This window comes from Mesocricetus auratus, unplaced genomic scaffold (assembly GCF_017639785.1).
Source record: "Mesocricetus auratus isolate SY011 unplaced genomic scaffold, BCM_Maur_2.0 Super-Scaffold_100019, whole genome shotgun sequence".
Classification (NCBI taxonomy): Eukaryota; Metazoa; Chordata; class Mammalia; order Rodentia; family Cricetidae; genus Mesocricetus; species Mesocricetus auratus.
This window is the reverse complement of record NW_024429200.1, coordinates 39,963,137-39,975,364: the sequence shown is the minus strand read 5'-3', so window position 1 is coordinate 39,975,364 and position 12,228 is coordinate 39,963,137. Positions and strand designations below refer to the sequence as shown.

The 12,228-nt window shown below is 33.3% G+C and overlaps 1 protein-coding gene across 7 annotated transcripts in view; it reads right to left on the bottom strand.

Moving 5' to 3' along the window:
• The window catches only part of Sema3a (semaphorin 3A), a 454,628-nt gene that overhangs the window by 34,120 nt on the left and 408,280 nt on the right, over positions 1-12,228 (bottom strand). For all 7 annotated transcript variants that reach the window (XM_040728504.1, XM_040728502.1, XM_040728503.1 and 4 more), the window contains 5 exons: positions 9,163-9,305; positions 6,990-7,104; positions 6,672-6,741; positions 3,887-4,031; positions 1,031-1,250 (listed from right to left, as the gene is read on the bottom strand). In XM_040728504.1, the coding sequence (XP_040584438.1) occupies positions 1,031-1,250; positions 3,887-4,031; positions 6,672-6,741; positions 6,990-7,104; positions 9,163-9,305 (693 nt within the window). The remainder of the gene's footprint in view (positions 1-1,030; positions 1,251-3,886; positions 4,032-6,671; positions 6,742-6,989; positions 7,105-9,162; positions 9,306-12,228) is intronic.

The following is a 12,228-nucleotide window of genomic DNA, read 5'->3' as shown; positions in this document are numbered from 1 at the left end:
CACTGACTTATGGAACCCTGAATCTCATTAGAATTCTTTTATTTGGCAGGGTGTATTCTTATATGTAAAAGGATACTTTAATGTATTGCCTGACACTGCTAAACCTGGTAGCATCAGGATTTCACAATTAAGTTATGAATCTTAGAGAAATTTTACTACACATTTCTGTTCTGTTGTAGTCAATGTAATTTTCTTTTTGTTTGTCACAAAGGGAAAAATAAACGTTATTGTATGATGTTTAGGTAGAGCACTCTTTGTTTCCTTTCTTGTTAATTGACTTCAGTTAATGAAGTTAATGGAAACTGGGAATTTATTACCTTGGAATCTGACATTAAGTAGCAAGTTTCAGATGTGTAACTGGTACTTTCATAAATAGCTTCAATATTGAGAGAGTATGGAGAAACAAAATAACATGTCAGAGGAATTGTATGCTTGGTTCTGAAAATATGCCTGCAGAAACTTGTTTCTAAAGGTGAAATTTGTGAAAGGGTTTCATTACTTTTCTAAAGAATCACATCTAAGGAATGTTGAATCAATTTTCTGATAAAGATTTTTTCTGTATATCACTTGTATGGCAGAAACAATGAGCAAATTATTTTAGTAACCTTTATTTGATTGAAGGTTTTTATTAATGGTAATATTGTGGTTCAAATAAGTTTGCAGTAACATATTCTTGGGCATATATTCAATATCCTGGGAATTTCAGTCATGATGTGGGAAATTTCATTCATTATTTGAGTAATATTGTGTGTGTGTGTGCGTGTGTCCATAAACAGAAGAATTATGATTCAAATATGACAATTGATGATTTAGCAATTAAATTTACCTGATTGCTTTGATCAAGTTTGATCAAGTTTTATTTGAAAGAAAATTTAAGCCTTGTATTCACAAAATGATAACGTATTTTTAATGGTAGGCTATTCTGGTACCCTGAAAATGAATGTAGACTTTTCCCTTAGTTCTCAGTATACTTAGTCAGTTAAATATAGTGTACTGGAAGAAACTTTATAGTAGAAATTCAGAAGTGTACCTGTTCCGATGAACATGACATCATACTGGCCATCTTCTGCATCCACTCGGTCTACAACAATTTGTGTGAACTGATAATTTACATCCGTCTTGATCATTATTGGGCGGTTATTTATAGGGAATACTGGATTGTACATGGCTGGATGACTTCTTGCAAAGGTTATGACATCATCGGGAAGGTCCTTTGTGGAGTCAAATCCACCAAATGTTTTACTCGGACACTTAGAAAAAGGAGAATACCTTTTAAATAATTATATTATTTAAGATTATAAATTATAAAATAACACATCTTCAGTAGTTAATGAGTTTAAACCTGTAATAATGTTCTATTGTATTGGAAAATGACTGAAGAAGTAAATATTAGCTGTTACCAGATCTTATTTACCCAAATTAGTAGATGAAATTATAAGTATGTATTTCCAAACAAATATCAAATCTCAATGTTAATGAATTCTCAGTTACGTCATAGCTTCTTGCAAAACTTCAAATATTTCTGAGGTGGTCAGTATTATGGAAAGGTCTGACCCTCGTGTGAAGCATCAGCCCATGCTTCCTTTCTATAATAGATGTTTAACATAATGCATGAAATATGCTATAATTAAATGCAACTAATAATATTTAGAGAAACAATGCTTTTCTTGAGTTATATATAACTGCTTTTAGCTTATAGTCACACCCAAATATAAATGATCTTTCTCAACTGAAAGATAATAAAAATTTTCTTTATTGTCTAATTCACAACACAAGGTTGAAAACATTATTAATGACTTTAATAAAATAAAATAATTCAGGCCTTATTTAATGTCTACCAGTGTATGGCACAGAAACTAACCAATCAGAATGGAGGCAGCGTGACTAAGCAAATATACATTGGCATACAAAGAAGGAAAGAATGTGTTTTTGTGAGTATAAAGTACATCAACTCTAGATGGAAATATTCTTAAAAGTCATTAAAATGGCATGAGAAAATCAAGGCTTATTGTCTCCTCACTGTAATTCACTATGTGGAACAGTGTCATAGTTTACAGTATTCCCAGTATTATGTATCTTGTCCTAGAGTTCAGAAATGCTTCACTTTTAATGCAAATGCTTGAGAGATAAAAATGTAATCAGGAGATGATCCATATCTAATCCATGTCAAGATTAGAATTAGAAATCAACTTCTTGCCAGTTACCTGACAAATTCACTAATAATTCATGAGAAATTAAAATGTTTTAAAAATGAGAATACCATATGTATTTATATGTTTGACCTGTACATGATAAAATAATATACTTTAAGTTTTGATATAAATTAGAAATGTATTTAAATAGTTACATAAAAATATCAAATATCCAAATTAAAACATAAGAAGGAATAGAAAATTGGAAAGGCTTTTAAGATTATTTATGGGACTAGAGAGATGGCTTGGCTTCTTCCAGAAGACTTAGGTACCAGGGTATCCAATGCCCTCTATGGACTTCTGAGGGATTGTATATATGTACTGTACAGACATATACAGGCAAAACATGCATAAACGGAAAGTAAAGAATGAATTAAAAAAGAATCTGTGTTCTTCTTTACATTGTATAAAGACATCAGGCACAAATGTAGAAATGTGTGAGTAAAAACTATAGTTATGGATTATTTTAATTTTCTTACACCATGGTTTAATTTCTTCCTCTACTGTCGGGTTTTAAATGTAAAATATAAGTTGCTTATAGTATTTTCTTTAAATTTCAATAATAACTGGATGGTTGTGGCATACACCTTTAATCCTAACCCTAACTCTACCCCTGTCATTGGGAAAAAAAAAGTTAACTATGTTCTTAATTACAGCTACAAAAACCACGTAAAAGAATTCTTAGTGTTTGAATAACTGAGGATCCTGATAGCCAAAGGACACATTAAATTGTATAGTTCAATAAAGAAATGGAGCAGGAGAGTCATTAAGCCTCAAAAGGACATGAGAAGAGCATGGTCAATTCTCAGCTTCACATTACAAACTTAGTATAGTGCCATCTACGAGCCTATCAGTCGGGGTTTGTCTGGATCACATTGGTTAAGTGAGATGTTTGCTTGTTTGGTAACTGATGTAAGATGATCCAGCTCACTGTGGGCAGTGCCATTATGGCCATGAGAGTTTGGGTATAAGTAAGCTACCTTAGAAAAAGCTAGGGTGCTTGCCATCTAGCTGTTCTTACATGTTCTGCCTTGGCTCACCTCAAGGATGGACTATAATGCAGCATCTGAAATAGACAGTTTCTCTGCTCCCTCCACCTTTAAAGAAAATTTTAACTTCTGGCATGGTCTTTGGCTGACTACCCTGGATTTGCATGATAGCAATGTGTTTCTTTATATGTATTTTTTAAAACAGTATTTTGGTACCTTGGTTTTTTTTACTTATTTGACACTGTTCCATTGGGATAATGATGCAGCAAACTCGATCTAAAACCATGGGATGATAATGTTTGTTTCAATACTGTCTCTCTGAGCAAAGCCTACCACATAATCAAAAGAAACAGCACTCTCACCATCAGAGAGCCAGCCCGTATAGCTCCTGTTAGTTTTACTGTTCCATGAATGTCATTTCCTCAGTGTTTTTCTCAGAAAGAAAGTGCACAGGCGGCTCATTGATGTTTTGTTTAAAACGTTAGAGACATAGAATGATGAGGAAATAATTCAAATACTGGCATGTACACTGAACAAGACTTTACATATAGAATTATAGGGAACCACACAGAATCCCAGTCTTGCACTTCTATTTATAGTTATGGATTCTTTGTTCTGTATTGCAATAATGCTTACACCTGAAATTACTTGTTTCCTGTGTCAAGAACATAATTATTCTATATGTTAATTATCAGAGCCACTTACAGTTCCTGGCCGTGGATAGGGGACTCTTCCTTGATAAGGCACCCATTGGTAGTTGGGACCATCTCTGTGAGCATATGGTCCAAGGAACACCCTTCTCACATCACTCATGCTGTACATGCACACAGCAGACCCCTTGAAGATGTTGCTAGGAGGGGAAAGATTAGAAATTGGCTTCATCTCTAGTCAGTGGCAATAGGATGACTCAGCTCTCATTACTATACTTCATATGTTAATGACCAAAACAACATAGAGTCCTTGCAATCACAAATACTGCTTGGGATTAGTTTGGTTTCACTGATGCATTTTAAATGTATAAAGGAATAAATCACGATTTGTTCAAAATGCATGAAATCTTATTTGATATTCGTCAAATATTTGCATTCATATCAAATATAAACCATTAAAACTGAACAGAAAGGCACATATTGATGATCACCTATGAATGAGTATCTGGTGGGTCTGATGTCATAAAGAAATAAAAGCTAAAATTCTGTTTAACTCTCAAGTATCATTATTAAAGAAAGGAAAGTATCATCGTACCAAGAGTCTTTAAAAAGTCATTTTAAAAGCCAAAACTGGTACCCTAAAGGAATGTACAAAGGCACATGGCATATCACATTATAGTATTTTCAACTCCCAAACATGGAAGGTATGAAGTGATGTAACAAGTTGATATCTGAAATTCATGAAGGATTAATCATTATCTCTGTACAACACTAAGCATAGTTTTAAGTAGTAGCTGCCACACAATGGTCAAAGCGGAGAATTATGGCAGATATTCCTATCATTCTATGAATCAAAACCAAGCAATTGAAATAAGTATATCTGTCACTGAGATGAAAATGTTTTCCATTTACTTTGTTTACAAAAGCAAATGTATTACATAAAAATAAAATGGATGTGTATATTCACAATGTAGTAATTTTATCTTAGAGCTGATAGCTTCCCATGGAAAAATACCTATAAGTCAAATGGAAATCACACAAAAATCATGCCACACAAGAACTGTTGTTTCCTAAGCTATAAAAATTGGACATTAGACAATGATACATGAGGGAAGCTGATATCTATGGGCTTTGCCACCCACTTACCATGAGTATATGACAGCACTTATCTCAATAAATATGCATACCACTTAATATTTTCATAATAGAATATATAACAAACTAATACACATTAGACACATGCCACTTTCAGTGCAAATATTTTGCATATACCCCTATTTATTGTTACAAATTTGGTAATCTTGATGGATCAGGTAGTCCTGAGATCTGATGCATACAATTTAGGGTCATTCACCACAAATAACCTATCTAATTGAAAAGAGTGATGAAATGATTTCACTCATTAAACAGTGGTAATCAAAATATTGATGTCCTAAATACTGGCATGGAATTACCTATAAAATGTTTAGAAATTCAGATTCCTAGCCTCAACTTACTCTAACAGTATCAGAAACTCGTGATAAACAATATGATTTTTTTACTTATATTGTATAATTAAATTTATATATACGATTTTTAGAATTAAGTTTTCACACATTTTTGGTGATTCTTATACGCACTCATGACTGAGAAGTGCTGTTGCTCCAGGAAACAGGGAAGCAAATAGAATGATAGCTGCCACTCAATCCCAAACTCTTTACTGCAGTTGTCTAGTTATTAACACTGATGCACAAGACCTTTCATATAGATTTATTAACATAGTTTTCTTCATTTCCAATGTTAATTTTATTAAGTGATGATGTCAAAGTGATTTAAATGTCTTTAATATTTATAAATGATCCAGAATTATGTTCTACAGTCTATCTCTTTAAATAGCCATAGTCACCTATAGTGCTTTTTAGTGGAGTCAATATTTAAAATTAAATGTTTTGCTATCTCTCAATGCCTATACTTACTAGTAACCATAACAATGTGTGCATTTATTCCAGATAGCTTGAAGCTTATGCTAAGTAGAATGGTGCATGTCCCAAAACAAGATTAAGCAATTGCTTTCTCATTGAGAGCAAGACCTCTGGAAAGAACCATAACGAGAGAAGACCAGCCTGATGGCCGAGGTGGGAGTGCAGGAAAGCAGGAGAGAAGCAAGAGATGTGCAGGGAGGGGTTGGAGAGAGAGGAAATGGAACTGCATCAAGCAGAGCACGCACAAACCTGGTGTGCACCTGGTGTGAACTTGACTCTGGTTTCTCTCTCCAGCTCTTGTTTGCATTTAAGGGACATTTTTACATGCTTATTTTTTGAACATTTGGATTATATGTAGCTAATGAAAAAAATCAAGGAAACCATCAAAGTAAAGAGTAATTAGAATAAAAAATCTATTTGTTAACCTAAGATAACTTTGATATAATAAATATAGTATATTCTAATGCATGTAAAATACTATATATGGATCAAAATGCCATAAAATGCTGTATCAATGCTTGTAAAAGTGCCTTACACTGTTAAAATTCTTATTACATGTACTTGGTGAGGGAGAGCAAACAGGCAAGTGCACACTTGTGCCTCTGTGTATAAACTGTTCAGAGGACAACTCATTTCAGTCATTTCTTTACACCGTGTAGGTTCAGAGATCCAACTCTGGTTGCCAGCGTTGGGAGCAATCACTTTTACCCAAGAGCCATCTCCACAGCCCCTGCCCCCATGATTTAAAAACACAGAGAACTAATCAAATCAGTATGAGCATGTGTCAGAACCAAGAATTTACACACACTCAGAAACTGAAACAAGTAAAGCAGCTGCAGGACTCACAATTTATCCGAAACAGTATTAAAAGCCATTTACCTCGATGTTGTAAACACTCCGTAGACAATCGGGTTTTTAGGATCTTTAGAGTTCATTAAGAATACATCCTCTGTTTAAAAACACAACCGGAGAAAGTTATGTATTTATTTATTTTACCTATAAGCCTCACGTTCCCTTCCCCCCTCTCCTCTCAGTGCTTCCTCTATCCTCTCTTCCCACTCCCAATCCAACCCCCCTTTCTATTTCTGTTCAGGAATAGTCGGTCTCCCATCAATATCAACAAAATATGGGCATATTAAGTTGCAATAAGACTAAGCACTTCACATATGTCCTATGCATCCAACATCAGCCACTTACGCAATTCATCGAAATGGGTATCAATGCCATTGGGACCTGGCACAGAGCATATCAGGCGTGCCTTAAGGAAGGTCGTCCATTTATTCACAAGACTTCTGTGTCCGCCAAAGTCATTCTGTAAAGTAACACAAGCTACTCTATAGAGCAAGCATGCAGAGTAGTGTCAAATATATCTCTATTTTCCATTTCTTAACTTCAGGCATATGAATGTAATTCTTCATTTTTCCATGTAAAAGTTTTTAAAAAGGCATCTGTTCTTGCTACCAAGAAGTTCCCCACTCATCATTTTTTAAGTGTGTCATACCATTCCAAATGACTATATGTAAGCTATTATCCTATTTATTATATTTTTGCTCAAATTTTTGGTCCAAAGTTCAGTAAAGGGCATGTTCATAGTAGTCCTTAAGTGTTACATTTAGTCCATTAATGAGAGTAAATTAACTAATGAGGAATACACATACTACGAAAACCTATATAGCCATTTAACGTGATTAAGCCAGGAGGACATGATAGGTAAATTTAGCTGAATATACTAATATAAATATCACATGACTCCAAGGTTTTATGAGTCCAGTGCTGAACTCACAAAAGCAGTGTGTAGAGTGATGACCCACTGAGCCTCTGAGAACTGTAGAATTTGAAGACAAATTGGCCAAAGGTTAGAAAATTTTGACTAGGCAGGAAGAATAGGTTTAAAGATCTACTTTACAGCATGATTGCTATAGGTAATTACAGCATGATTGCTATAGGTAATTTTCATGTTATAGTCTTAAAATTTGCTAAGAATGATTCTTAAGTATTATTACCACATAGAATAAAATATATGATTTAAAGCATTTATTTCTTTGATTTATCCATTTATAAATGTTAAGCAATATGCTGTACATGACAAATATATCATGACAAATCTTTTGCAATTAAAATATTTTAAAGTAAATTTCTTCTTCCACTCTGATACTATTACTTAATGGACAATTATTAATCGTTTGCTTGTTCTGGGTTAGACTAGCTCTCCCTCTTCCTAGAGAGCCATATTTTTCTTTGAGTCTTACCAAGTCTGCATTCTGACAGGGATGCTACTGTGTGTAAAATAAGCCTTTACAGGGCATCTATTTAGTGGATGATGATTGCATTGCCTATTGTCTTCACTGACAAACAAATCCACCAACCCATGCAATTAAAACCAAACACTTTAACAGCTTGCAGTAGTGAAATAATTTATACATTGAGAAAATATTCTTTAGAAAGTCTTTAACAATAAATATCTTATCATTGCAAAAAAACTAATTTTAATGTAAATGTAACTCTGAATTCAATTGTAAAGGTATATATTTACCCTTAAAATATATTTATGTACAATTGTTGCATAAGTTTTGTTAAAATTAGGACATCAATCTATATTCTGCTTATATAGTGTTTTTATTATACAGATTTATATAACTCTGTAGCTAATTTGTTAAACTTATTTTTTAATAAAAAGCTATGCTTGATTTACATATTGTTCTCTATTTCAAAATTTCAAAAGAAGATTTTCTATGAAGCTTCTATAAAATAATTTTATAATATAATCAGATCATAATGTAATAACAAAGAGATCAGAAAGACACCACAGACTTTTTTCCTTCTATACCACTGTTATTTAACATTACACCACATTAAACACTGACTCCTCTAGAAAAATAAATATCAGATCATGTCATTCACACACTTGTATTTTTTGAATAAGAACCTATGTGCATGATAGAATTATCAATTTTTAAAAATAAGATATCCTAATTTTCTCTCAATACTCAATGCTTTATCTGTATTCCAGCACCAGATATCCATTCAAAAAGCAGTGTAGGAAACTGCTAAATCTGAAAATGTAGAAGGTAAATTCTTCTAGGCAATATTTTTTCGCATATTTATTCATAGAGGAAAATAGTTTGTATCCCATGATTTCAAACATGATAGTTAATGCAATTGTTAAGAAGTGTTACTTCATAATCTCCAATCATATTCCTATGTTTGACTTTGTAACTTTCTCCAAAGTAATTAATTTTAATACATTTTAATCATTTTAACATTTAAATATTTGTCATTAGATACAAATTAAATTCTTTTACATAAATAAAAAATAAAACAAAATTACATTGTGAATGAACAATCCTTTTTTTTTTTTTCTTTACCTCACCTTGCATATCTGACCGATTCTAGCATGAGTGGCTTTTCCAGAATGTTCTCCATCTATTGCATTTTCTCGGAAGAAAAAATACACTTTGTCATCTTCAGGGTTGTCACTCTCTGGGATGAGATGAGCACTGATGAATCTAGGATCTGAGAAAAACATCGTATTTTTCGATCTGCAATTTAATGAATGGTGATGTTCTATAGAGTTTATTTATACTTTCTTTTGACCCCTTTGCTATATGTTAAGACAGTATTTCCTTTCTTAATTCACCTTTTTTTGCTCATTTCACCTCACGCTTTCCATTGCGAATTAAATTATATATTATCTCAGCAAAAGATAATTTTGTTCAGCGTGATAATGATGGGTACCAAAACTATGTAGAAAAATTAATTATTGATTATCAAAATTCATCGCATATTAATATGTTCCTTGTTGCTGCATGTGATTATTCTTCCTTTATTGTATAAAATTCAATTAAAAAGTATTGATTAGTTTCTTCCTGTTCTCATTAAATGCTTAGTGGGGAGCAAAGGTGAAATCCATATAAAGCAATGGAACTGCCGATACCTACTCACTTTCCTGTTCCCAACCCAGAATTTGTCAACATCATTTTACTACTCAGAACAAACGGGATGGCCTCTGAGATTCTGTGCTCTTCTCATGTTCTAAGTTCTGTCTAGTTGTATACTCCTATACATAACCACTTCATATCACAACTCCAAGGTCAACACTAACGGTGCAGACCATTAAACGTTTTCTCAACCAGTCTGTTCTTGGTTTACTGCCTTTCATATTTCTTTCTTTCTTTTTTGAGACAAGGTTTCTCTGTGTATCTTTGGAGCCTGTCCTTGATCTCTCTCTCTCTCTCTGTAGACTAGGTTGGCCTCAAAATCACAAAGACCCTCCTGCCTCTGCCTCCCAAATTCTGGGATTAAAGTCATGCACCACCACTGTCCGGCACTTTCCAGATGTCTTTATGCAACAACCGGAATGAGTTGGTGCTCCATCACATTTGTTCCCAGTAACTACATGTTCTTCACTATTCATTTAGTAATAAAATCAAAATACTTAATTAACACAACCAGGAGAAGTGACTTTTTCTGTGCTGACACATATTTTCTTCTGCATACTTTTTCATCTCAACCTTCTTCTGGATAGCAACACTAGTCCTGATTCTCAAATATGCTATGCACAGCTTGTTCTGTTTTTAGATCTTGTTCCTCTGGGTAACACTGCCTTCAGGAAACCTCAAGCTCAAATATGACAAATCCTACTTAACTCAGGTCTTTCTTCAAATATCACATGATTAGGTAAATTATTGACACCCAGTTCATCTCCCTTCTATTATGTTTCCTTTTTCCAGCACTATTATTTCATCTGATTGAATCTCATTCTTCTCTCTGTCTCTGTCTCTGTCTCTGTCTCTGTCTCTGTCTCTGTCTCTCTCTCTCTCTGCATGCTCCTGCATGTGAATGTGTATGTGTCTGTCTCTCTGTCTCTCTTATCTAAATTTGTTATAACCTACCTCAATATCCACCTCAAAGGATATAAATTAGGACATTTTGTTATAGACTACAAGCTTAAACTACATTATAAAATGTGATAAAAATCAAGAGGTATTTGTGAAGAAGGAAAAGTAGAAAAATGACAAACAATATAAAATCTACTAATAATAGCAGAATGTATGTCAACAATCTTTAGAGTCCCTCCTTCAAAAAAATACCTTTGTAAATAACTGGGTTATACAATTTTAGGTCATGGAAATCATGACCTAAAATTGTGTAATAGTTTCAAAGTGTTACCATAGATTGTGCTGCAAAGCTGTGTTCAACTCATAGAAAGCTTTTTTAGAATAGAGCAAACATCTAAAAAAGCTTCACACCCGGTATGAATTATGTTATCAATGAAATAACAGTAAATATACATCAAGTAGTCTACACCATAATTAAGTGACAGGGGAAATGCACAGACCATGAAACTAACTTTATCTGTGTAAACTCCGTGTCATCTAGTCCTGATCTTAAGCCTTAAATAATCAATATTGTCATGTGCTCTATACTTGTGACAGCCCTTTGAATTCACTCTGGAATAATGTGTTCCTCAGTGTGCTTCACAAATATACACACCACTTCATCAGGCTAATTATACAGACTCTACTAGTAATGTAGAATACATGAAATATTTCTGGTTAGCAAGAACAATAGAGTAATAATTTTAAAATAGAATAACCTAGAGCTAGAGGTCATTAACATATTTAAAAGATAAATGCCTTTAAATTAATAACTATTTATGAACTTGTTTTAATGAATAAAAGTCTACTTGATCAGATACCTCCATACATTTGCACACACACATGCCTTATGAGGAATAGCAAAGAAAATAATGTGGCATGCTAAGTCTTCCTGTAATAAGCCAAGAGTCACCACTACACAGATGAGGTTCACCTCTCAGAATTGTGTGTATGTGTGTGTGGCAGGTGGGGGGATGCCCGTGTGAAAATTACTTATGTATAAGTAATTTAGAACAATTCTGAATCTAAGAGAACTCCATTCATTTGGAACTAGTGTGATCTTTGGAAGTTGTTTTCCTTTCAGATTTCAGGGGCTTGCTTTTCAACGTGATTTACTCTAAATTAAGGTATTTAAAATAAGTTTCTATCGTCTTGTTTATTGTAAAGAGTTTGTATAAAAAATGAGGATTTTAAATTTAGGTATGAACATGTGATGCTAACATATAGTTAAAACTTTGTTAATATAATAAAGGAAATCTACACTAAGCCTGCAAATTGTCATCTAAGGCAGTTATAGGAAAATGGTAAAATCCTACACATTGTTCTGCTTCAGTATTTGAGAAATAGCTGGAGAAGTTGGCCAAATGTCACTTTCCATACTGATGCAGTTGTTTCTACAAATTCTGGTCTAACAAAGAATTTAAAGTAACTATTTTTAACTGCCATTTGTTAGATTCCTTCTTGTGGAAAATTAATCTATTTATAATTAGATTGAAAGGCCCATGTTTGTAAGAATATAATTAACTCAATAAATTTGAGAGACATAGTAAGATATTTTA